This window comes from Balaenoptera physalus (assembly GCF_965194825.1).
Source record: "Balaenoptera physalus genome assembly, chromosome: X".
Taxonomy (NCBI): Eukaryota; Metazoa; Chordata; class Mammalia; order Artiodactyla; family Balaenopteridae; genus Balaenoptera; species Balaenoptera physalus.
The window spans coordinates 49,711,147-49,738,865 of NC_138903.1; the positions used below are offsets into that span (position 1 = coordinate 49,711,147).

At 37.3% G+C, this 27,719-nt stretch overlaps 1 protein-coding gene across 14 annotated transcripts in view; it reads left to right on the forward strand.

The window, feature by feature from the left end:
* Window positions 1-364: 364 nt before the first annotated feature.
* Window positions 365-27,719, forward strand: part of RRAGB (Ras related GTP binding B) — a 68,990-nt gene continuing 41,635 nt past the window's right edge. Inside the window, exons 1-5 of one of the 14 annotated variants that reach the window (XR_014258438.1) lie at window positions 365-11,106; window positions 11,932-12,004; window positions 14,999-15,098; window positions 19,474-19,557; window positions 21,489-21,555. Coding sequence is in view for 13 of the 14 variants with exons in the window: in XM_082444971.1 (XP_082301097.1) it covers window positions 11,015-11,106; window positions 11,932-12,004; window positions 14,999-15,098; window positions 19,474-19,557; window positions 21,489-21,555 (416 nt within the window). In the remaining variant the exon portion in view is untranslated. Of the gene's footprint in view, window positions 11,107-11,931; window positions 12,005-14,455; window positions 14,556-14,998; window positions 15,099-19,473; window positions 19,558-21,488; window positions 21,556-27,719 lie in introns of those variants that run through there. The other 13 variants (XM_082444971.1, XM_082444978.1, XM_082444980.1 and 10 more) reach the window with 13 other exon arrangements.

Here is a 27,719-nt window from a genome sequence, read left to right on the forward strand (position 1 = left end):
AGCACAGGGAGATCAGCTCCGTGCTTTGTGACCACCTAGAGGGGTGAGATAGGGAGGGTGGGAGGGAGGGAGATGCAAGAGGGAAGAGATATGGGAACATACGTATATGTATAACTGATTCACTTTTTTATAAAGCAGAAACTAACACACCATAGTAAAGCAATATACTCCAATAAAGATATTAAGAAAAATAATGCTGAGGTCTAAGTGTTTCTTCGGGTACTTATTTCCTTATGAAATCTCCCGTGTCACATAAAACATATTAAATTTCATGCTTTTCTTTTGCTAGCCTGTAATTGTTAATTTAATATTCAGATCCAACCATGGTCCCTGAGAGGGTTAAGGAAAACCTTTTCCTCCCTATAACAACATGTACTTGGATCTTGTTTTTTGATCCATTCTGAAAACCTGTGTCTTCTTGCTTGATTTATATCATCAACTTTTGTTTTATTCAAAGGCACAAGAATGTATGAGATGTAACCTATTTATTTTAAATTGTGCAATTTTCTGTTTTTAAAATGTATATATTTTATTTACTTTATTTTTAGCTGCATTGGGTCTTCATTGTTGTACGCGGGCTTTCTCTAGTTGCAGTGAGCGGGGCTACTTTTTGTTGTGGTGCTCGGGCTTCTCATTGTGGTGGCTTCTTTTGTTGCGGAGCAGGGGCCCTAGGCATGCGGGCTTCAGTAGCTGTGGTGTGCAGGCTCAGTAGTTGTGGCTCACGGGCTCTAGAGTACAGACTCAGTAGTTGTGGTGCAGAGGCTTAGTTGCTCCATGGCATGTGGGATCTTCCCGGACCAGGGATCAAACCCGTGTCCCCTGCATTGGCACGTGGATTATTAACCACTGCGCCACCAGGGAGGCCCTATGCCATCAACTTGAAAAATGATTATTGATTTACTGGATTAAGATCTACCATACTTTTTTACTGTTTTCTACTTATTGTCCTTGTTCTTTTTTCCCATTTTTGTTTTCCACTCTTTTTCTGCCATTTGTGGTTTTAATTCATTCCATGTTCTCTCCTTTCTTTGCATATTAAGTTTATTTCTTTTAAAATTTATTTTAGTGGTGACCTAGATTTTGCAATATACTTTTACAACTAATCCAATTTCACTTTTAAATAACACTATACTACTTCACTGTATAGCAGTACAAGTAACTTATAATAACAAAATACTCCTAATTCTTTTCTTCCATTCTTTGTCTCATTGCTGTTATTCATTTCTTTTATATATGTTATAGTCATCAAATATATTACTGCTATTATTATTTTGAAAAAAATGCTATCTAGCAAATCAGTTAGAGTAAGAAAAATAAATTCTCACTTATTCTATTTTTAATGTTCTTCCCTTCTTTATCTATATCTGAGTTCCTGAACTATATCATTTTCCTTCTCTTTGAAGATCTTCTTTTAACAATTCTTGCAAGGCAGATCTACTGGTCACAAATTTCCTCTGATTTTTGTTTGTCTCAAAAGTCTTTATTTCTCCTTCATTTTGAAGAATAATTTTGTAGGGTACAGAGTTCTAGGTTGGTGGGTTTTTTCCCTCAACATTTGAACTATTTCACTCCACTCTCTTCTTGCTTGCAGGTTTCTGAGGAGATGTGAGTTGTGATTCTTATCAGTTATCTACTATAGATAAGGTGTGGGGGGTTTCTTTGGCTTCTCTAGAGATTTCTTTCTTTATCCTTGATTTTTATGTAATATTAAAATGATATACTTAGGAGTAGTCTTTTTTTTTTTTTTTCTTTTCTTGGCCTTTATCCTGCTTGGTGTTCTTTGAGCTTCCTGAATTTGTGAGTTGGTGTCTGACATGAAGTTAGGAAAAATTCTCAGTCGTTATTGCTTCAAATATTGCTTCTGCTTCTTTCTCTTTTTCTTCTCCTTCTGATATTCCCATTATGCATATATTACCCCTTTTGTAGTTATCCCACAGTCCTTGGATATTATTGTTATTCTTTTAGTCTTTTTTTCTCTTTGCTTTTCAGCTTTGGAAGTTTCTTTTTACATATCCTCCAGGTAAGAGATTCTTTCCTCAGCCATGTCTACTCTACTAATGAGTGCAAACAAGGTGTTCTTCATTTCTGTTACAGTGCTTTTGATCTCAAGCATTTTTTTATTCTTCATTAAAAATTTCCATCTCTTTGCTTAGATCATGTATCTGTTATTGCATATTATCTATTTTTCCATTAGAGCTCTTAGTATACTAATCATAGTTATTTTAAATTCACAGTTGAGTAGTTCAAAAATTTCCCTCAGGTAGGCAAGGCACTGATAAAACTCCAGTAGGTTATGCTCCAGTAAAATAGATTCTCCTGATGAGAGGCCTTGTTAAGAAGAACATAAAGTTCTAGTTTATTTCAAAAAGGTTACTTTTCCTCTCCCACTGCCAGTAGCAGGAGGTATTCACTGTGAGGACCTGGTAGAATTCCTGGGGATAAAACTCACAAAAATGTGGAGCCTCCCACTATGACTAGGCTGCTCTGGAGTTTTTAACTTTCAGATTTGTCCACACTGAGCCTCCAGCAAATTGTCAATTACAATTCAGGTTTTCCTACCTTGGTGGCAATTCCCACAGAGGTCTCTGTGTGGGTTTCTGCTCTGGAGAGTTATCATTCTCTGTATCCATCCATCTCTCTCTACAATTTTAATGGAAACAGTTTGCCCTGTGACTTCATTGTCTCTGATGAATCCAAGAAGTCTTGTAGGTTTTTCAGTTTGCTCAGCCTTTTACTTGTTGCTAGTATTGTGTAGCAATTCATAAGCTCCTTACATGCTGGGCAGGAAACCAGAAGTCCCTCCATTAGACTTTCATTCATCAAATACTTAAGTCTAGTTAACTGAAAGATTATTTCCTGATATTTCAAGCAAAGGAGTGGGAATGGGGAAGAAAGAGCTGCCCACAGGATGTAGGAATAAGCTCATGGGACTCTGGGCAGTAACAGTGAGCTATGGGAACAGAGGAAGAAGGGAAGGGTGGAGGAGAAGAAAGGCAGGGAAGTTATGAGGGACACTTTGGAATTGGAGACCCATGGGTGTGGTTGAGGATAAGGTGACTAGAATGAATTTAGGGAATAAAAGGAAACACATCTTATTGGATCTTAGGGGCTCTATATTACTTTTTCTTGCTGAGATGGATGGTTAAAAAAATATGGGGTGGTATCTGGACAGATGGAATGCTGATATGTTTGTATGTGTGTGTATAAGTGTGTATGAGTATAGTAAAGCTGAGGTGTTAGATATAAGCATCCGACAGATATAAGCATCCGACAGGCAGTGGTACCTGAAATAAAGGAATGTTTGTATCTCTAGTGTCTAACACAGTTTCTGGAACTGTTCAATAAATATTTGTTGCACGAACGCATGAATAACTCCACAGAGCTTAATCAACACCTTCGGAAAAGAACCTATAATAAAAAGTTTAAAAATTAACTTGACATAAATAAAAAGTAACTTTCATCTCCTATCTATGTAAGACTCTTTAATGAAAATGTAAAAATAAGCACCAATGATACTTGGGTGAAAACCAGAATCTTAACTTCTAGACCGTATAGGAATGCATTGTATCAACAGTCTTATTTATTCTCTGGAATCAACTCTTAATTTGGTTTAGTTCCTCAATCTTTTTCAAATTCCTTTCTTCCACTCCCATCCTCCTACCTCTATTCCTCTTCTTTCCTCTTCTCCTTTCTTCTCTCTTCCTTCCCTTTCCCCATCTCCCGACTTCTTCCCCTTTTCTTCTTCATCCCTTCTCCATTTCTTCACCTTTTCCACATGGAACTTGAGGGAGGTAGTGAGAAAGGGCAAAAGTGTGATGGTTTGGAGAAGGAAATGGAGACTAGCATCAGGGAGACAGTGACTTTCTATAAAAGAGTGGTTTAAGGGAGCAATGTGGCTGGTGAACCCTGGTGTTAGTAGGGGTTGAAGGATATATTGAAAGCTGCCTTTACATAACAAGCACATATTATTATATTGAATGCTTTTTGAAGGGTGAGATGACTGATGAAGATTATTCCACCCACTCCAAACTCCTTTGAAACTGGCACTGTAGGAAAATCACTTATGAGGCTATTGCAATTATCCAGGGCAGATATTATAACAGCTGGAACAAAAACAGCAGCAGTAAGTATAGGGAGGAGCATAGAGATTGTAGAAAATGGACTAACGAGAATTGCAGAAGTCTCAGCACATAACTCTGTCCAAACCCCTGCACCAAGAGACTTGCCAAGCCCCTAGGGTGACCCCCAATTCCCCATTGACCCCACCCCTACCCCCATTAAAAAGCCTGCTTGAGAAATCTCAACACTGCAAGGACAATTTACTGTTTGGTCCAGCCTGATGACAGGACCCTGACCTACTTTTTTTAGAGCATTTACTCAAAGGAGCTTACAACTGTGAATATGTATCCGCTACAACTCAGAAGTGTCTTTCTCAAGGATCTGAGAGCCATTCCTTTGAAACGTAATCATCAGGAAGGATAGGTGAGGGAGATTAAGAGGTACAAACTTCCAGTTGCCAACAAATGAGTCATGGGTATGAAATGTACAGTGTGGGGAATATAGTCAATAACTATGTAAAATCTTTGTATGGTGACATACAAAGATTTGTATGGACTTCCCATGGAGATCATTTTAAAATGCATAGAAATAGCGAATCGCTATGTTGTGTAACAGAAACTAACATAGTGTTGTAGGTCAATTATACTTAAAAAACAGCAACCTAAATGTCCATTAATAGATGGATGGATAAAGAAGATGTGGTACATATATACAATGGAATATTACTCAGTCATTAAAAGGAATGAAATTGGGTCATTTATAGAGACGTGGATGGACCTGGAGACTGTCTTACAGAGTGAAGTAAGTCAGAAAGAGAAAAACAAATATCGTATATTAACGCATATATGTGGAATCTAGAAAAATGGCACAGATGAACCTATTTGCAAAGCAGAAATAGAGACACAGACGTAGAGAATAAACATATGGACACCAAGGGGGGAAAGGCAGGGTGGGATGAATTGGGAGATCAGGATTGACATATATACACTGCTATGTATAAAATAGATAACTAATGAGAACCTGCTGTATAGCACAGGGAACTCTACTCAGTGTTCTGTGGTGACCTAAATGGGAAGGAAATCCAAAAAGGAGGGGATATATGTATATGTATAGCTGATTCACTTCACTGTACAGCAGAAACTAACACAACATTGTAAAGCAACTATACCCCAACAAATAAATAAATAAAGTAAGTAAGTCAACTGATTAGGAATGGTAATTACATCTGCAAAACTCCCTTCAGAGCAACAACTGAAGATTCGTTTGACTGGGAGAAGCTGTGTGTGTGTGCACGCGTGCACACGTGCACACGGCTACTTTCATTCTTCAAACCATTGCAAAAGAATATTTTTTGAACTGTCCTTTATTCCCCATCCAGGCACATATTAGAAAGAATTCTTGGGAGCATAGTTTAGCCTAGAGAAATTGACACACTGCAAAGTCATTATCGACCCTCAATTTGGGATGTGTCTCTCCTATCTGTCCTGCATCTATCAATCTCCCTTCAGCTTCTGTTCTGAAGAGGATATACAGCCTCTTACTACCAAGTATATTTTGCTTCTTCCAGAGTACCAGCGATAGCAGGAATGTCATGAATTTGAAGGATAACAAGTGGTCAGAGATGGTAAGGAGCATACTGTGCATAGTTCTCAGTAATAAACAAAACAGAAAATGTTTAACATTTCATTTTGAGTGGGATCTTATATCTTACCTCTCTAAATTTATTCCCTGCCATGCTTGTTGCTTACTGTCTTGCTGCCAAACTGAAAGCACTTGTCTGTTTTCCACCTGTGGGAGGCCTTTGCCCATTCTATTCCCCTGGCCTGGCATGCTAGCTACAGAATTTCACAGGACTTTCTCCATTGGTTCATTCAGGTCTGATCTATGATCACATCCATGTTGGTCTCTCTTTATGCTTTCATACTACTTCATTGTTATTTATTTCTAGAACTAATTACTACTTTAAATTTCATTATATGTTGGCTTACTGCATTATTTTCTGCTCTCCCTCTACAATTAAAGCTCCTTGAAAGTGGGAGATGTCTCTCTTTAGTTCAACATTGTATATCTAGCAATCAGAACTTTACTTAGCACTGTCAGTAGAATGTGCTTCATTCTGAGGTTTAGCTTAAATGAATGAGTGATTGAAAGTTCTCAAACATTAATGGAAGAATTCCTAGGCATTTATATATCTTAATTTGGAATAGATAACTTAAAATTTTTCAATGAATAATATTTCACTAATGCTAATAAGACAACCAAAGGCAGTTTTTTTAATATTAAAAAGATGTTTCACAGCTCATTATATTTTGAAAAGGTTTTTTGAATATAGAATGATTATTTACTTATTATTGGGAATTTTTAGTATCCTAAATAGTAACTCTGAGTTGGAAAAATTCAGAGACCCAAGTTGGATCATAGTTCCATCACTTCTCAACTATGTGACTGTGAGCAAAATTAGCCTCAGGCTTTATTGTCTTTCAAGTGGGGATAATATTGGACACATTTTAATGAGGATTACTTGAGGTCCACATACAGTAAATCCTCAATGAATGCTATCTACCTATTCATTTCTTATCAATTGTAATATAGAAAATCTTCTAGATTTTCATAAAGAAGTTACATATAATCTTATTTAATAATTAGTATTTAGAACAGGCTGCCTATAAAATACGGATAACAGCATCCTTTCATTGCATTGAATATTTAATTTTAAATGATATGCCTAATTTTATTTTTTATTAAAACATTTTGCATGGCACAACCACGAGAATGGCTAAATTAAAAGAAATTTCAGAAAAAAAACAAGTGTCACTGCCAAATATCAAGAATATGAAGCTAACTAGATATTCACCCAGAGGCCATGTGTCCCATCTTGCTGTGATACTCTAGAGTGACACCTGTTGTTATGGTATAAGTAATAGCATCTCCTTTCATTCTCAAAAGTATATTGGTTTGGCTTGTGAATTTTATTGTTGCCTTAATTGAAATAAACAACATGAAGGTTGGGAAGAGAGACCTAACTATAGGTATTTCAGAGATTAAAAAAAGATTAAAAAGATATTATGGACAATTGCATACCTGTGTATTAGAGAATTTAGATGAAATAGATATATTCATTTTAAAGCAATATGTTAAAATTGACAACTATATATATAAAACTTTATAAATGTAAGACCTATAACTATATATATAATGTATATTATATACACATATGTAATATATATAATATATATATACAATTTGAATAGTTTTAAAAATCATTAGAGAAGTTGAATGTGTTAAACGTCTTCTGACAAAGAAAATACCTGAGATGGTAATATCCAAGAATAAATAATCCAATTTTAATATAATCCTCACAGAGAGAGAAAAAGAAATAATCTCTCAATCTTCATGAGGCAAACATAACTTTAATAATAACATTAGATAAGGATAATCTAAAACAACAAAAAAAGAGAAACTATAAAAGCACCCTTACTTGAGAACATAGGTACAAAATCCTAAACAAAATATTGGCAAAACAAATATAAATATTTTTCTTCATAAAAAATCCAAAGGGGTGATTTAATGGACATATATAACACATAACTCCCCCCAAATAGAAGAATACACATTGTTTTCAATAACAAATTGCTTATCTCCAGTCTAAGTCTTACCTCTTAGATAAAATCTACAAATTAAACTCTTCATTAGAGTGATCTGATTGGATAAAACTGTAAGCCCATCAAATTCAAAATTTCCATAACTGCATTTATCAGACGATAATTAATAAATCTTTCTCACATCCTCTTTTTTCCTACATCAACCAGTTCACCAAGCAAGAACTCTTGAAGTCATCATAAAATACTTCTATCCCTAGGCCAGAGACTTCCAATTGGTTACTGAGTCCTGCCAGTTCTATTGTTGACATGGCTCCATCTCCAGTGGTAATACCTCAGTAGGACCCTTGTTATTACCATGTAGACCAGCGTTCCCCAACCTTTTTGGCACCAGGCGTTGGGGACCCCTGATGTAGACCACTGCAGCCCCCTTTGATGTCATCATCCTCTTACCCATTTTACCCAGTCTTGAAACTCCTGCAGATTTATCTCTTTAATATGTGAATCTGATCATTGCTGTCTACTTAAACCTTTTTGTGTTTTTCTATCCCCTTCAGTATTAAAATCTAATGTCAACATAATATTTAGTGGGTTTCTGGCCCCTGACTTCTAGATATGTTACCATATTCCTTTACACTATGCTCTACTAATACTAAATTACTTGTAACACCTAAAAAATAGCATATTAATTTATGTTTCTTGCTTTTGCAAATGCTTCTTTTGCTTGTAATATTCTTTTTTCTTTCTTAAATGGTTGATCCATATTTTCTTCAAAGAAGCCAATCACAGGAATCATCTACTTCGAGATTCTTCCCAACTATTTTTTACGTTTCTCATGAAACCTCCTTTCCCCCTTTTCCATTCCTACTGTACTTATCACACTATAGTTTAATTTTCTTTTTATTTATTTTTTCCTATCTAGACTGAAAGCTCCTTGAAAGAAGGGATCATGGCTTGATCTCTGTGTTCACAGTGCCTAGCATATGCACTCAATGAAGATTTGTTGAATAAGTGACAAATGAATATAAAGAAGTAGAATATGAAAGCATGTGTACTAGTATACATATGTACAGTCAAAATTTTGAAAGTGATTCTTTCTGTTTTGACTAAATATGAGATAATTTTTCCTTTTAGTACCCTCCTTAGTTTGTATTTTGAGAAATAATGTGTACATATGCAGTTCTTAAGGTGGAAAAATCATTAATATAAAAATTCACTGTTGAATGAGTTAAAACAAACAAACAAACTCAGCAACAGAGATCAGATTTGTTGTTACAGAGACCAGGTGAGGCAGGAAGTGGGGGGGAGGAGGAATTGGATGAAGGCTGTCAAAACGTACAAACTTCCAGTTATAAGACAAGTAAGTACTAAGGATGTAATGTACAACATGATAAATATAATTAACACTGCTGTCATACTTGAAAGTTGTTAAGAGAGTAAATTTTAAGAGTTCTCATCAAAAGAAAATTTTTTTTCTATTTCTTTAATTTGGTATCTATATGAGATGAAGAATGTTCACTAAACTTATCGTGGTCATCATTTCATGCTGTATGTAAGTCAAATCATTATGCTGTACACCTTAAACTTATACAGTGCTGTGTGCCAATTACATCTAAATAAAACTGGAAGAAAAAAAAATAATAAAATGACTTCCTGGTTTGGGACTCAGGGTCTTTCACCACACAGGGAAAATTAGAATAGGAGCTGGTTTGGGGTCGGGTGGTAGAGAGGAGGAAGAAGATTTAGCAAGTGATAGGGCTAAGGAATCATGGTCAGAATACAATGAATTTTTCTTGAGGCATATCAGTTGTGGTAAGAAAGGATCATATAGGAGGGTAAATGGGGACGTCTGGGGGCAAGACAGCACCCCATTTTTGTCCAGTTTCCCTTTCCTTCCTTCTTTCCTTCCTTCTCTCCCTCCAGTCCTTCTTTCCTTTCTTTTCAAGGAATATGTACATGTGGTTTAAATACATAAATATATGAATATATATATATCACATATATATGTGGTTTAAATATATATATATATAAATATATATATATCACAAAAGGGAATAAGATGAAAAGCAACAGTCCCCTCACTTCCTATCTCCTGCCCCTCTCCAGAAGCAACCCCTTTAAACTACTTCAGCCGTTTTTTCTTGTAGCCTCTGTATCTAAATACAGTATGTATATGCCTACCAGTAGTCCTTCAATCATCAACTCTAGATTTTGTCTATTGACTTTTACTATGGTGTATGATAATTCATTTCCCTTTCAGTTTTAAAGTGGGGAGATAAGTTAAGTCCTAAATTTCCTGATGAATCCCTGATTCCAGCAATAATTACTTTTATTGAGCACTACGTGAAAGACACAGTTGTAATCACTTTGGATGTATTAACTCATTTAATTACAAGCTCGGTTACAAGGACGGGGCTAATAACAAAAACAGGAAAACAAAGACTTAAAAAACAGCGAGAAAAAAAGACAATGCTAGGCCTTCCCCACTGAAAAACGTTAAGGGTGAATGAAATAGCAGTTAGAAAAAAAAAAAAAGGCCAGCTTTGAGGCACTAAAATTGCAACCGGCTCCTTTAATTCCCCGCGGCAGGCGGGGCGTGGCGCCAGATGGCCTACACTGAATGCCCCTTCAAGCTGGCAGCGCCCTACCAAGCCTGTGGCTTTGTAAGAGCCCGGGCCACGTGACGGCGACAGGCGGCGCTCTGTCTTTCTCCGCGCAATCTCTATGGTGTTCTTCTCAGCCCACCGCCCCTAGGGAAGCGGCAGTCACGTGACAAACTCCGGGTTTACGGCAGGTGTCCACGTGATCCTGGCCTGCAGTAGGGTGGCTGCGGTGAGGTACCTGCGCTCGTGAAGGGTGGGCGGTTAGGTCGTAGCCGCCGCAGCCTCCGGCGGACTCTCCCGAACGGCCAGGCTCGGGAAAAACGAGCCGACTGAGGCATTCATCGCTTAGTGCCTACGGCACGGGTCTGTTCTTTATGCCACCTCCGCCTTCCTCCTCCCCACCTCTTTGCGGGTGAAGTCCCCTTTGGGTTTCGAGACCTTGGGGCCTGAGGCCCAAACTCGAAACGAACCCCCCACCCATCCCTCTTTCCTTCTCATCCTCCATCTCTTCCTTTGCATCACCGAATCACTTAGCCGTTGAGCTGGCCAGCTCGGCGGTGCCTTGAGGCCAAGTTCGAGGCGGTAAAGGTAACGGTGGGGAAAGCAGCCCCCCAGTGGACAAAGGTGGAGGCAAGACTAGAGCAGGCCTAAGGGCCGCAGGCAACGAGAATAGGCGGCTGAGGGGGTGAACAGGAAAAAAAAAAAAAAAGAGTACTGCGGATTTAGAAGGGACTGGAAAGGACTTGTTGCACGATGGAAGAATCTGACTCTGAGAAAAAGATGGAGAAAGAGAATCTGGGGACGAGAATGGATCCTCCCATAGGGGAACCGGAAGGATCGCTTGGGTGGGTGAAGGGTATTAAGTCAAACCTGGAAGGGAGGGGGCAGGGGGGACGTTCTAACTGAAGAGAGTATTGTGAATTAGAATACCCCACCTATGATAAATTCTTTCGATTTACCAGTAAGGTTGCTTTTGGTGATTGGATAAACTAGCTAGAGGTCTGGTTGCTAACTGGGGAGAAACAATCCTTAGGACAGGCCTGATATCACTCCGGGGAGGGGGAAGTGTTCTAATTGAGGAGGCAGTTCTGAATTGCTTTGAATTGTCAATAAAGGAGACTTTACGTCATCATGTTGACGATAAGAAGACTAGGAAGAGGGTTGGCTTTTCCTGGGCAGAGATCAGTGGCTCAAGAGTGCTTCCTGTGCCACTTTATACCTGAATTTGAGAATTTATATGCTTTGTGCCTGTGATGAGTGAAATATGACTTGGAAGGACAGCTGAAGGACTTAAGATTTTTAGAAATATGCTGACTTTGAAAAACAGGATATTCAAATATGACAATATTGTTTGATTTATTAAAGCATTTGTAAATATTGCTTTGGTAAATTTTTTAAGGTGATAAAAAATGGAATCTTGAATTTTAATGGCTCATTTATATTCCTAAATAAAAATTCCTAGGAGCTATTTCCTGAGCACATAATTAGGGGAGAGGGAGCATAAACCCAGTTTTATAATTTAGGAAAATGAGGGCCTCTACCTAACTGAGGTCCCCCACACAGCTGTACTCAGCTGTTGTGCTAAATGTGCTCTTTTGCACCTCTACGTTAATTCCAATTTCTAAGGCAACTGGATCATGGAAACTCTGTCTTTTGGTTTATATCTGCAGGTGGGTGCTACCAAATACAGCCATGAAGAAAAAGGTAAGACGTGTTAGGTACATCAAAAACATGAAGGTAAAGGTAAGAAGTTACTGTTCAGGAAGTATATTTGTGGTCATATATGCCATCTTTCCTTGACTGTTGTAGGAACCTTCTACATGCTCTCCCTGACTCTTGTCCCCTTCTTTGCTATCAGATTTAATTTTTCTAATATAGAAATCTAACTAAGTCATTCACATACTTAAGAACTTTTTGTAACTTCCTGAAGCCCATAGAATACAATCCAAAAGATTTCATCTCATAGAATGCCCTTTAAAAATCTATTCCTGACTAAACCATCAGCCATACCTTTGCACCCTATCATAGCCATGCAGAATCTGTTTTTCTCCAAGTTTACAAATTAATTTGCATTTTGTGCAAGCCATACACACACACTACACAGGCCTCTGCCTGCACATTTATGTTGAACCCAACTCAAATGTTATCACTATTAGGTTTCATGTGAGTTCTCCAAATGGAATTGAACACTTCTTCCCTTGTGCTCTTATGGTACCGTGCCCCACCTTGGGGTTTAAGAAGAATCGATAAGGGCACAGTTCTAGAGTAAGTTTCTGAATCTTTAGGGCTTTCAGTTTCTCCATTTATAAAATGGTGATAATAAGGTTACCTGTCTCATAGAATTATTATGAAGTTTTTAAACAAGCAAATGCACGTAGAGCACTTAGATTAGTACTTAATACAGTTAGCCTTGATAAGTCTTTCATAAGCTATTAAAGTAAGATTTCTTAAACAACAAAAGCTCATAACAAAGAATGAAATATTGCCATTTGCAGCAATATGGATGGACCTAGAGAATATTATGCTTAGTCAAATAAGTCAGAGAAAGACAAATGCTATATGATATCACTTATATATGGAATCTAAAAAATAATACAAATGAATCTGTATACAAAATAGAAACAGACTCACAGACATAGAAAACAAACTAGTGGTTACAAAGGGGAGAGAGACAAATTAGAGGTATGAGAGTAACAGACATAAACTACTATACACAAAATACATAAGCAACAAAGATTTACTGTATAGCACAGGGAATTATACCCAGTATCTTGTAATAACCTATAATGGAATATAATCTGCAAAATGAATCACTGCTGTACATCTGAAACACAATATTGTAAATCAACTATACTTCAATTAACAAAAAAAAAAGAAATACACTGTATTTAGCCTTAACTTTATCTAATAAGTCAGTTATATAACTTCAGTTTGCTAAGGGAATGTTCTTGATGAGCTGGTCTAAAGTTGCTATCAACAAGGATGCCTAAAAATACCAGAAATTTGTAAATGATAAAGAATAAAAGCAAAACGTTTTTCTAACAACTTTAGACTATCTCCTCAGTAACGTTTCCTTAGTGAGATAAAGTTATATAGCTAAATAGATTAAGCCTGAGGCAGTATACTTTTATTAATACTCCCTATATTTGTAATTAGAAATTTTTATAAAATATCTTGGAATTGAAGATAGAACATGTACCCTCTCATTTGAAAATCAAGGTAATTGGAATTATATTTCATAAATTTTGAGTTAGAAAACACTCTTAAAAGTTACCTCGGGCTTCCCTGGTGGCGCAGTGGTTGAGAGTCTGCCTGCCAATGCAGGGGACGCGAGTTCGTGCCCTGGTCTGGGAAGATCCCGCATGCCGCGGAGCAGCTAAGCCCGTGAGCCACAAATACTGAGCCTGCGCGTCTGGAGCCTGTGCTCCGCAACAAGAGAGGCCGCGATGGTGAGAGGCCCGCGCACCGCGATGAAGAGTGGCCCCCGCTTGCCGCAACTACAGGAAGCCCTGGCACAGAAACGAAGACCCAACACAGCCATAAATAAATAAATAAATAAATAATTAAAAAATAATAATAATAATTAAAAAAAAAAAAAAGTTACCTCACCCAATTTCCCCCCTAGTGCAAGAATCTACAGCATCTTTGGTAGGTGTTTTTCTGTCTTTTTTAAATGCTGTCTTTGACAAGAAGGTGTTTACCTTCACCCTTTCCACTGTTAAAAAATTGCTTGTTTTATATCTTTGTTTTGATAGCTTGCTCATTCTTTTGATGAACATATTTTGAGCATCTGTTATATGTTAGGCACTGAAGACTCAAAGGGGATTTTCCCTGCCATTCAGGCGCTCAGAGTCTTGTGAGAGACCAAAAAAAAAAAAATTTGGATAACTGCAATGCATTATGGTCTTAGCAGTGTCATAAGAGTGTCATGGGAGGACAGAGGTGAAATACATCTAAGCCAGCCTAGGGCATTGGGATCAGAGAAGTTCTTGAGATGATTACTGAACCAAGAAGGGTAAGTGGAGCTTAGCTGAAGGAAGAAAAGGGAGTGGAAAGTTACTGGCAGAGAGTTCAGCATGAAAAAAAGACCTGGAGCAATCAAAGGGACTACAAGCAGTTCAGTTCAGTATGGCTGGACTCGACAAGTTCCAGGCTAGGAGGGTCAGAAGATGAAGGCAGAGGAGTAGATAAGCCAGATCAAGGAGGGTCTTATATGTAGTTTAAAGACTTGATCCTGTAGGTGATGGGATGCTCTTGAAAAGAAAAGAGTAATTAATGGAACAAAATCATGAAGGTAAGTAAAAGGGATGAAATTAAGGGCAGAGGTGGTAAGGTTGATCTTGAGGAGGAGAAAGAACTTTCAGTTATACTGAAATACCCTGCCAGATAGTTCAGTGCATAAAACATTACATTATGAGAGTTCCTCTCAAGTTGATATTTTGCTAACATAGTACTGAATGCATGATAGTATATATTAATAGCATAATAAATTCACTGTGATTCTATCACCAAGAGAATGTGTGACTCATGACAGGTAAGTGGCTGGCCTCTGGAATTCTCGGTACCTCTGCATTCACCACTGGTCAGAGAACTAGTCAGTTACAAGTATCCACTCTAGGTTATTAGTACTGTCACTTCAGTGAAACATCAAGTTCAAGAGAGAAATAGATCCCTTTAGACTTGATTTGCTCTTGATCGCTGACTTCTTTCCTTTCTTTTTTCCCATTTTGTCCTTAGGTGCTGTTGATGGGTAAAAGTGGGTCTGGTAAGACCAGTATGAGGTCTATTATCTTTGCAAATTATATTGCAAGAGACACACGTCGCCTTGGTGCAACAAGTAAGATGTTTTATCTTATTGTAAAGTCAGGTGATCTTAATAATTCGCATAACACACTTGGTTGCAGTAACTTGGGGATGCAGAGCTTGACAGATTTGTTTTTGAGCATGTTTCCTTTTTTTTCATTCCTTCTCAGAAGGATGTGACCTAATTCTGGTTACTACTGCTTGCTCTCTTGGGGAGGTTCTTTCCTTTCTAGGTTGCTTACCAAATGGGATAACCTTGTCCAACTTCGTTTTTATCCTGCTCTTTCTCTACAAGCATAGGGGTCCTTTTGTTTGTTCATTTTTTAGGAGGGGGAGGGTGTTTGTTTTTAACAGTTATTATATAAACAGAAATTAATTTATAGGCATTAACAAGCATAACATTAAAATCTAAGATTTTATAAAGCAGTAGTCCTAGTCTTCATTAAAAGGTAAATTGTTGGGTTTGGGAGGCTGTCAGAGGTAGGTTACCCAGATCTGTACTCTGCTACTTCTCTTCCTGGATACATATAGATGTTTTCTTTGGAGTTATAGCTTTGACTTGAGAAATGTTTCCTTGCCCTTTATGGTTTGAATGTTAAATCTGGTTTCTTAGTATAGGCTAGCTGGGCTGCCATGGCTATGTGGATCTATATTCAGTGGATCTATGCTCCTGGGAGACCCTTTCTGTCTTTAGGCTATAACGCCATTTCGTTTTGTAGCACCTAAGGATTTCTGGATTCTTCCTTGGTCCTTGGCCTCTAGGTGACGAAACCATTGCTCTACCTGGCTTTCAAATTTTCCTGATCTGGGTTGCTAGCATCTTGGACACTTTTAGGGACAAGCCACCCACTACTTCATAAGGTATCTCTGGTTTCAAGAACAACAAATATTTTTAAAATACCCTATGTTCCAGAACCTAGGATACAAAAGAGAAGGAAACCTCATTTCTGTTCTTAACGTGCTTGGAGTGTAGAATAGACTGTCATAATTAGGGAAGCTTTAATGATTAGAAAGTTATTTCTTAGAGCCCTGAATCTATTTCCATTTATTTCTGTTAGGTGGTACCCTTTCTGTTCTCTTGAGCCTCTCCAAATATTTTAGTATGATTAATGTCTCAATCTATCCTAGCCATTCCTTGCCTCCCAAATCTTATCTTCCTTAAGTTAAATATCTCCAGTTCCTTCATCTATTCCTCATTTGACATCATTTTGAAGCATTTTTAAGGACTTGTTAGAATATGTCTATATTTTTTTAGTGATGAGACTTAAATGAAGATGTGGTCTAATCAGAGCAGAGTAGGACTGTTACATCTCTTGTTCTATAGGCATCACACTACTGTTAGCACAGTCTAGCCCTTACTCTCCTGTGGAGCAGCCTTCATCATACTGAGTCATACTAAAAAAAAAAATCCTTTTCACATATATTTTTATTAAAACAACATATCCTCCTTCTGATTCTTGTGAAGTTAATATTTTGAACCTAAGAATAAATGCTTATCTCTGTTAAATTATTCAGTTTTGATTGTTTTAGCCCATGAAAGGTTAACTTAAGTCCAGAACAAGTTACTATCTCACTGGGCCTCAGTTTCCTTATCCATAGAAAAGGGGTTGGATCCTATTTTCATTTTAGCTACTTATTCTCTCATCTGATATGTTAGCTATCCTTCCTAGCTTTGTGCAGTTTGTACACTTGATAAGCATCTCATCTAGTTTTCATCTAAGTCATTTATCAAAAATTTTGGTCAGGACAGGGTCCTATGGCCTGTTGTGCCTCAAGAGACTTCCTTCTAGAAAGTACCTGTCCAAACTTCTCCCTGTTTTGATTTGCTGTATTTTAATTTTTTTCTATTTTTCCAAGTTTAATATCTAGACCTAGTAGTCACATGGTTTCAGTAGATCAGAGGAAGCTAATGTTTATTGTATGGTGTTTTATTTACTTTAGTTCTCATATTAACTTCATTTTAATAGGTGAAGAAAATATGACTTAGAAGTTAAGGTCACGCAACTCATAAGTGTTAGAGCTAGAATGTCAATCTATGCTTCTGCTTTATTCATTGTTCTACAGCCACAATTCCTGGCAGACTTCTTTCTGTTTATGTTTTAAATTCTGCACATTTCATTGATGTACTTTTTTCTAGTCCAATTAATATTTTTGTTTTTAGCTAATCAGCAGAGTTGATTGACTACCTAAGTCTGGTGAATAATCTTAAAACCCAAATTTCAGAGCTAGTCAAGCTATTTAATAGTTTTGAAATAATCTAGCAGATTCGTTAAAAAGTTATGAACAGAATGTTGCAAATTACATGAACCCTGTACATGAAGCAGGCCATTTATTTTAACAAGTGTTTTTCTGGAGCTTCCTGTGGATGGGACAGGGCTCTTGACCTTAAGAATATCTCAAGTGAGACCTGTATCGATAATACTTTGTTAGTAAGTACTGTATTTCTTAAAGGTGATAAAAGTATACTTCAAAATATTATGTTGGCCTGATGCTTTAGTGTGTCACTAGCTAGTTTGTCATTGCTGAAGAAAGGTCTTGGTTCTACTTGCTAAACTTATAGACTAATTAAAAGTACATATAGTGTATTGATTTTTACTTACTATTCCTTTTTGTGAAGTTGCTGATTTTCTTTAAAAGTAGTGAAAGAGTACTTATTCTAAAGTATTATATCACCTTGAATGTTTTAGTGTTTCTCTAGTTTGTCATTGCTGAAAAAAGTCCAGGTTCATTTTGTTAAACTTAGAGTGTACTGTGTTTTGAAATTTGAAGTAAGGATACAGAATGGTGGTATTTATTTATCAGGGGGCTGTTAAAATGTGTTTGTTGGAATAGTAAACTTGTCAATAAAAATGTGATTATGAAGTATCTTAGTCTCAAACACTGTTGACGGCTCCAAGATTTCCTGCCTTCTCAAAATTCTCTGATCCTTTGGCTTTTATTTAATGCTTTATTACCCTGGTTTTATTCCTTTATCTTTAACCATCCCTTCCTTTTAAAAAAATGAATATTTTCTTCTTTCTGCCCCATAAGTGTATGTGATTTCCCAAAGCTCTGTTCTTGGTTCTTTTCAGTTGCTGTTATGATAGCAGGACAGAAAGATTAGGAGAGCCAGAGGGCCCTATAGGAGACCTGAGACTAAAGAGGGAGGCAGAAAGTGGGGGTTAGATCATAAAATGCCCTATAAGCCAAGTCAGGTAGTTTAAACTGAGGGTAGAGGGCAACCCTTAGAGAGTTTCAAACAGAAAAGTAATATGATCAGATTTCAGTATTTTTAATTTTCAATTTTAATTGGAAAAGTAATACTTGTGAAAAATTCAAACATTGCAGAAGTGTAGAAAGTCTACTCTGTCCCTCATTCTCAGGCCTACTTCCTAGGGACAACCACCATTAGTAATTTGAGGTTATCCTTTTGGCCTTATGTTTTCTGGGTATATACAGTCATACATAGACAGAGACATGTTATTTTTTTTTCTTTTTAAAGAAGAATGAAATAAAATCTGCACTGTGGAGAGATCATTATACCTGTAATATAGAGGATAGACTGGAGGGAGGCAAGGGAAGAGACAGATTGACAGATTAAGGAACTGTTTTTAGTAGACCAGGTAAGAGATGATAGGGGCTTAACTTGGGTTAGGGTGGTAATAGTGGGTATGGTGAGAAGCAAATGGATTTGGGATATTTAAAAGGTAGAGTCAATATGACTTGCTGGTAGGTTTGGGGGGAATGGTGGGGGAAAGAGTGGACTCAAGGATGAAACTTAGTGTTTGGCTTAGGCAACTGGTTAAATTCACTGAGTTAAGGAGGACTGAAAGAGGAATAGATTTTGTGGGAAGAATGGGCAGATGATGAGTTATATTTGGATACATTGAGTTTGGGATACTTGTGGTTTATGCAAGTAAAGATGTTCAGTATATGATTCAGAAAGGGAAGAGAGAAATCTGTATTATAGATACATGTTTATGGATTATCAGTATCCAAATGGTAAATAAGATGATATGAATTGATTAGCTTGCCTGGGGGAAAGAATACATAGAGAGAAGAGTAGGTGGCCAAAGATGGAATCCTGAAGAACTCCAGCATTTAAGGGACAGAAAGAAGAATAGGAGCCTGTGAAAGAGGACCTGCCAGAGAGGTTATAGGTATGCTCTCAGAGGCCAGGAGAAGAGAATTTTTTGAGAAGAGAGTAGTCAACAGTGTCATGCTGCAGAAAGTAAGACAAGGACTAAAAAGGTCCATTGGATTTGGTAATGGGGCCATTGGTCACTTGATGAGAACAATTTCTATGACATGGGAGTAGAAACCAGATTTCTATCCCATGTGCTCCATATCTAAACAATCGCTGAATCCTGTCACTTCTTTTATTATTGTCTTTCCCTTTCTCAGTAGCACTTCTTTCCATTTTTTTTTAGTACTAGACCGTTTACATAGTCTTCAAATTAATAGCAGTTTGAGCACCTACTCTCTCGTAGACTCTGTTGGAAATACAAAGACATGTAAGATATGATTCCTTTTCCAAGGAGGGGGAAGTAAAGGGGAGAAGGGAAGTAGTTTGAGCACCTACTACGTGCCAGGCACTTGATGTATGATAACTCCTGTAATCCTCACAGTAATATGAGGTCAATAGTATGCCTCCCACCTTTTTTTTAACAGAAGAGGAAACTAATACTCAGAGGTTAAGTGACTTACCCAAGGTCACACAGAGAGGTAGAGCTGGTATTTGAACTAAGAACTGTTTGACTCCAATGCCCATGTTTTTTTTAAGTAATGCTTTGCTGCTTATGATCTAGTTAATGAGAAGACAAAATTGCACAAAAGTTAGATAGCAGTCAATTTAAGCAACAGCTTCAAGGTAGTCATAAAAGAAACACCACTGTGTGATGTTTAACTGTTACATAAATTGTAAAGATGATAATTGCTGGACTTTGAGAAATTTCCAGGATAAGAATTTTCATTATTGTTCCTTGTGATTTTTAGTGCCTGGCAGAGAGTAGATGCTTAATAAATGTTTAAATGAATTCAGAGGGAGTGATGATGATAAGTGGGGGTGGCCAGGTAGGGATTTTAGAGGAGGTGGGATTTAAGCTGGGTCGTAGAAGATGAATCTAACTTTGGAAGAAAGGTGGGGAGGACTTTCTAGGCAGATGGACAGAGTAGGCAAAGTAAAGGGTGGGGAGGGAATTGTAAGGCAGAGGTCGCAAACAGGCAGCCTGTATGCTGGATAAGGCCTGTAGATGTGTTTTGTTTGGCCTGTGTAATGTTTTAGAAAAATTGGAATTAGTTATTAATATGTAAAATTTCCATAAAAAATCTGGATTTTCTACTACTATTGAAAAATTTAAAGATCTGGTAATCCTGAGCCCACGTTCGTGCATGGCAAATGAGCTAGAGCTGTGTAACTGCTACCCACTCCATCGTCCCCTTGGGTGGATATTTACTCTCCATACATGATCAACTTCACTCTTGTACGTTTACCGGCCTGGCTCCTATTAGCAAGTTTGCGACCCCTGATGTAAGGTATGTTGGAGGTTGGGGTGGTAGAGGGGTTTAGGAGGACTATGAATAAACCAAATTGGACTGGAGCAAAAGGCTTCATTAATGGGAATCATTGGGGAACATAAAGGTAGATTGGAAGCCAAATTCTGAAGGACCTTGAATGCCCCCCGTGTAGGTATGGAGGAGCCATTGAAAGTTTTTTGAATGGGGAGTGACATGTTCAAAGTAGTGTTAAGAAGATGAATCTGGCAGTAGCCTATAGGATGAAGTAAAGTGAGTAAGGCTTCCTGGTGGGAGGTAATTATGGAGCTACTGTAGTTGTACAGGCTTGAGAAAGTAAGGGCCTTCCTTAATGTTAGTAGCAGGTTGTAAAACAAAGAGTGGAATTGAGAGAGATTACAAAGGAATAGCAATGACTTGAATGTGGACAGAGGAGTCAAAAATGACCCCTTCAAAATGGGAAAATGGTAGGGTCATTAACCAAAATAAGGAAATCAATAGAGGGAGCGAGTTTGGTTATGTTTTATGTTTCTTTTGTATTTGGTTTTTGTTGTCTTTTTTTAATTTTTAAAGTTTAAAATTTTTTGTGGAGGGTGTTGATGGGTCAGAAAAGAGCTATTAAATGGTATATGTCTCTGTCTTACATGTTGAAATTTTAACAGTATTATAATTGGAGATTGTTTCTGCTCTAAGCACTAAAACAACTAAAAAGTAAAACGACTTATGTGAGAGCCAGTTCTGTAGCTCAGGGTAGTTTAGGTGCCCGCCTTGCCACTAAACCACACTACTAAGCTGAAAATCACCTTCTTGTTGTAGCTTTGAGCATTTCACTCCACTTTGGTCCTTCTAAATTCCATGGGTTAGCACGTTGCTTATTTTGAATTTCATCTCGCATGCTACAATTACTAGATTTGTCATGTTTGTCTTCCAGTTGATGTAGAACATTCTCATGTTCGATTTCTGGGAAACCTGGTATTGAACCTGTGGGACTGTGGTGGGTAAGTACCATCTGCTTAATTCTTCATGAGGCCAATGTCAATAATCATGGCATCTAGTATAATCAGCACAGAGAATACATTAAAGTAACTATCATTTGTAATAGCTACATTAGTTAGAAATTACTTCAGAATTGGCACTTGATTAAATAAAGATCTCTGACTTTCATGTCATTGTGAAAATGCCCTCTGTATGTGACGTGTTTAAGCAGCACTCACACAAGCCGTATCTAGGTATCTGTAGTATGGGATCAAGCATTCTTCTCTTTTTCTGATGAAGGAATTAGGTTTCTATCTCAGGTGGCTTAACACCAGTCCTGAGATCTTAACCATCACACCATACCGCCTCATTCTTTGTTATTTCAATAATTATCTCCAGGCAGTCTAAGCACTGTTGATTGGACCTCAGTTCTCCAGCTGAGTTTCCCACTGTTGGAGGAATAGGAGACAGTTTTTCCTCTCATGTCCAAGACACTTCCAGAATATCCTATCATAAATACACATTCACTGTGCATATGGTGCTCCCTTGCATCTCTGTACTGAAGCAACATGTAGCAACATGTAGTGCACAGTGGTTAGGAGCCTAAGCTATGGAGTTAGATTGGGGTTTGTATCTCAGCTCTGTTAGCTGTGTTATCTTGGATAGATCATTTAAACTCTCTGAGCTACAGTTTCTTTATCTATACAATAGGATTCATGATCGTACCAACTCGTATGGTTGTTTTGATGATTAAGATTATATATATGTATATATATGTGTGTGTATATATATTATATATACATAATATATATATATATATATCTCAAGAGTACCTACAAAATAAATAAATGTTATAATTAGCTCAGTGTCTCCCAGCTCCTAGTATAGAGCCAGCCATGGAGTAGGTACTCAATGAATATTTGTTGAAAGAGTAACAAATAAGAAAATGACTTCCTTATTGCTAGCAGATGGATAACACCCTAGTAGCTTTCTCCATGTAAATCCTTCCTCAGTATCATTGCTTCCAATTCTGTAATCTGTGTCAAGAGATTAGTTCAAGTCCTTTGCTTTTAGGCACTAACATGTTATTGTCATTTTTACAGATAAGGCACAGCTACTTAATAGCAAAGTGTAGGACTAGAAGCTAGGTTCGTGATTTTTTTTTAAAGAAACTGCTGTTTATTGAGAGCATGCTGTATGCCAGGTTTCATGCTAGATTCTTTCCTGTAGGAAAGAAAATCTATAGATTTTCAGGATAGCCTCCAGAAATGTAGAAAATTAAATTCACCAGAAACCCCCACCCCAGTTCACTGATTATTCTTGTTTTCTAGAAATCTATTAAACATTCATTCAGCAAACATCTATTGATCACCTACCATTTACCACACAGTGAGCAAAGCATTGAAAGTTACACCATAGTAGATTAACATACACAGTATTTGGTGGCTATGACAAAAACCTTCAAAGTAAATATAATCTTTTTTCTTTCCTTTATTTATTTAGTTGTTTTCTTTTTGTCTGTTTTTTAAGATTTAATTTTTGTTGAGGTAACATTGGTTTAAACATAAGTTTCATGTGTACAACATTATATTTCTACTTCTGTATACCCTACAGCATGCTCACAACCAAAAATTTAGTTTCTATCCATCCATCAGCATACAGTTGACCCCCTTTACCCTTTCTGCCCTCCCCGCTGCCCCTTTCCCTCTGGTAACCACTACTCTGTTCTCTGTATATATGGGCTTGTTTTTGTTTTATTTGGTTTATTTATTGTTTGTTTGTTTTTTATATGATGGGTGAGATCGTATGGTATTTGTCTTTGTCCATCTGACTTATTTCACTTAGCATAATACCCTCAAGATCCATCCGTGTTGTTGCAAATGGCAAGTTTTCATTTTTTTTATGGCTGAGTAGTAGTACATTGTATACAGATACCACATCTTTTTTTTTTTCCTACTACTTTACTTCTTTAGAGCAGTTTTGGATTCACAGCAAAATTGAACAAAAAGTATAGATATTTCCCATTACCCCCTGTCTCCACACGTGCATAGCCTCCCCCATTATTAACATTCCCTGTCAGAGTGATACATTTGTTACAAGTGATGGACCTACATTGACACATCATTATCACCCAAAGTCCATAGTTTACATTAGGGTTCATTCTTGGTATTGCACATTCTATGTGTTTGGACAAATATATAATGACATGAATCCACCATCATAGTATCATAGAGTAGTTTCACTGCCCTGAAAATCATATGTGCTCTGCCTATTCATCCCTCCCTCCACCCTAACTCCTGGCAACCATTAATCTTCTTACCATCTCCATAGTTTTAACTTTTTCAGAATGTCATAAAGTTGGAATCACACAGTGTGTAGCCTTTTCACATTGGCTTCTTTTTTTTTTTTTCCTTTTTTTTCTTTTTGGCTGCACCATGCAGCATGTGGGATCGTGGCTCTCTGACCAGGAATTGAACCCGTGCCCCCTGCATTGGAAGCACGGAGGCTTAACCACTGGACCACCAGGGAAATCCCCATATTGGCTTCTTTCACTTACTAATGTACATTTTTTTAACATGCTTATTGGAGTATAATTGCTTTACAATGGTGTGTCAGTTTCTGCTTTATAACACAGTGAATCAGTTATACATATACATATGACCCCATATCTCTTGCCTCTTGAATCCCTCCCTCCCACCCTCCCTATCCCACCCCTCTAGGTGGTCACAGAGACCGAGCTGATCTCCCTGTGCTATGCGGCTGCTTCCCACTAGCTATCTATTTTACGTTTGGTAGTGTATATATATCCATGCCGCTCTTTCACTTTGTCCCAGCTTACCCTTTCCTCTCCCCGTATCCTCAAGTCCATTCTCTAGTAGGTCTGCGTCTTTATTCCTGTCTTGCCCCTAGGTTCTTCATGACGATTTTTTTCTTCTTAGATTCCATATATATGTGTTAGCATACAGTATTTGTTTTTCTCTTTCTGAATACTTCACTCTGTATGACAGAATCTAGGTCCATCCACCTCACTACAAATAATTTCGTTTCTTTTTATGGCTGAGTAATATTCCATTGTATATATGTGCCACATCTTCTTTATCCATTCATCTGTCGATGGACATTTAGGTTGCTTCCATGTCCTCGCTATTGTAAATAGAGCTGCAATGAACATTTTGGTACATGACTCTTTTGAATTATGGTTTTCTCAGGGTATATGCCCAGTAGTGGGATTGCTGGGTCGTATGGTAGTTCTATTTTTAGTTTTTTAAGTAACCTTCATACTGTTCTCCATAGTGGCTGTACCAATTTACACTCGCACCAACAGTGCAAGAGGGTTCCCTTTTCTCCAAACCCTCTCCAGCATTTATTGTTTCTAGATTTTTTGATGATGGCCATTCTGACTGGTGTAAGATGATATCTCATTGTAGTTTTGATTTGCATTTCTCTAATGATTAATGATGTTGAGCATTCTTTCATGTTTGTTGGCAATCTGTATATCTTCTTTGGAGAAATGTCTATTTAGGTCTTCTGTCCATTTTTGGATTGGGTTGTTTCATTTTTGATATTGAGGTGTATGAGCTGCTTGTAAATTTTGGAGATTAATCCTTTGTCAGTTGCTTCATTTGCAAATATTATCTCCCATTCTGAGGGTTGTCTTTTGGATTTGTTTATGGTTTCCTTTGCTGTGCAATAGCTTTTAAGTTTCATTAGGTCCCATTTCTTTATTTTTGTTTTTATTTCCATTTCTCTAGGAGGTGGGTCAAAAGCATCTTGATGTGATTTATATCATAGATTGTTCTGCCTGTGTTTTCCTCTAAGAGTTTGATAGTGTCTGGCCTTACATTTAGGTCTTTAATCCATTTTGAGTTTATTTTTGTGTATGGTGTTAGGGAGTGTTCTAATTTCATACTTTTACATGTACCTGTCCAATTTTCATAGCACCACTTATTGAAGAGGCTGTCTTTTCTCCATTGTATATTCTTGCCTCCTTTATCAAAGATAAGGTGACCGTATGTGCGTGGGTTTATCTCTGGGCTTTCTATCCTGTTCCATTGATCTATATTTCTGTTTTTGTGCCAGTACCATACTGTTTTGATTACTGTAGCTTTGTAGTATAGTCTGAAGTCTGGGAGCCTGATTCCTCCAGCTCTGTTTTTCTTTCCCAAGATTGCTTTGCCTATTCGGGGTCTTTTGTGTTTTCATATAAATTGTGAAATTCTTTGTTGTAGTTCTGTGAAAACTGCCACTAGTAGTTTGATACGGATTGCATGGAATCTGTAGATTGCTTTGGGTAGTATAGTCATTTTCACAGTGTTGATTCTTCCAATCCAAGAACATGGTATATCTCTCCATCTCTTTGTATCATCTTTAATTTCTTTCATCAGTGTCTTATAATTTTCTGCATACCGGACTTTTGCCTCCTTAGGTAGGTTTATTCCTAGATAATTTTTGTTGCAATGGTAAGTGGGAGTGTTTTCTTAATTTCACTTTCATATTTTTCATCATTAGTGTATAGGAATGCAAGAGATTTCTGTGCATTAATTTTGTATCCTGCTACTTTACCAAATTCATTGATTAGCTCTAGTAGTTTTCTGGTAGCAGTTTTAGGATTCTCTATGTATAGTATCATGTCATCTGCAAACAGTGACAGCTTTACTTCTTCTTTTCCAATTTGGATTCCTTTTATTTCTTTTTCTTCTCTGATTGCTGTGGCTAAAACTTCCAAAACTATGTTGAATAATAGTGGTGAGAGTGGGCAACCTTGTCTTGTTCCTGATCTTAGTGGAAATGGTTTCAGTTTTTCACCATTGAGGACAATGTTGGCTGTGGGTTTGTCATATATGGCCTTTATTATGTTGAGGAAAGATCCCTCTTTGCCTACTTTCTGGATGGTTTTTATCATAAATGGGTGTTGAATTTTGTCGAAAGCTTTCTCTGCCTCTATTGAGATGCTCATATGGTTTTTCTCCTTCAATTTGTTAATATGGTGTATCACATTTATTGATTTGCATATATTGAAGAATCCTTGCATTCCTGGGATAAACCCCACTTGATCATGGTGTATGATCCTTTTAATGTGCTTTTGGATTCTGTTTGCCAGTATTTTGTTGAGGATTTTTGCATCTATGTTCATCAGTGATATTGGCCTGTAGTATTCCTTTTTTGTGACATCTTTGTCTGGTTTTGGTATCAGGGTGATGGTGGCCTCGTAGAATGAGTTTGGGAGTGTTCCTCCATCTGCGGTATTTTGGAAGAGTTTGAGTAGGATAGGTTTTAGCTCTTCTCTAAATGTTTGATAGAATGCGCCTGTGAAGCCATCTAGTTCTGGGCTTTTGTTTGTTGGAAGATTTTTAATCACAGTTTCAATTTCAGTGCTTGTGATTGGTCTGTTCATTTTTTCTGTTTCTTCCTGGTTCAGTCTCGGAAGGTTTTGCATTTCTAAGAATTTGTCCATTTCTTCCAGGTAATCCATTTTATTGGCATATAGTTGCTTGCAGTAATCTCTCATGATCCTTTGTATTTCTGCAGTGTCAGTTGTTACTTCTCCTTTTTCATTTTTAATTCTGTTGGTATGAGTCTTCTCCCATCTTTTCCTTGATAAGTCTGGCTAATGGTTTATCAATTTTATCTTCTCAAAAAAACAGCTTTTAGTTTTATTGATCTTTGCTATCATTTCCTTCATTTCTTTTTCAATTACTTCTGAGCAGATCTTTATGATTTCTTTCCTTCTGCTAAGTTTGGGGGTTTTTGTTCTTCTTTCTCTAATTGCTTTAGCTGTAAGGTTAGGTTGTTTATTTGAGATGTTTCTTATTTCTTAAGGTAGGATTGTATTGCTATAAACTTACCTCTTAGAACTGCTTCTGCTGCATCCCATATGTTTTGGGTCGTCGTGTTTTCACTGTCATTTGTTTCCGGGTATTTTTTGATTTCCTGTTTGGTTTTTTTAGTGATCTCTTGGTTATGAAGTACTGTAGTGTTTAGTCTCCATGTGTTTGTATTTTTTACAGATTTTTTCCTGTAATTGATACGTAGTCTCATAGTGTTGTGGTTGGAAAAGATACTTGATACGATTTCAACTTTCATAAATTTACTAGGGCTTGATTTGTGACACAAGATATGATCTATCCTGGGGAATGTTCCATGAGCACTTCAGAAGAATGTGTATTCTGCTGTTTTTGGGTGGAAT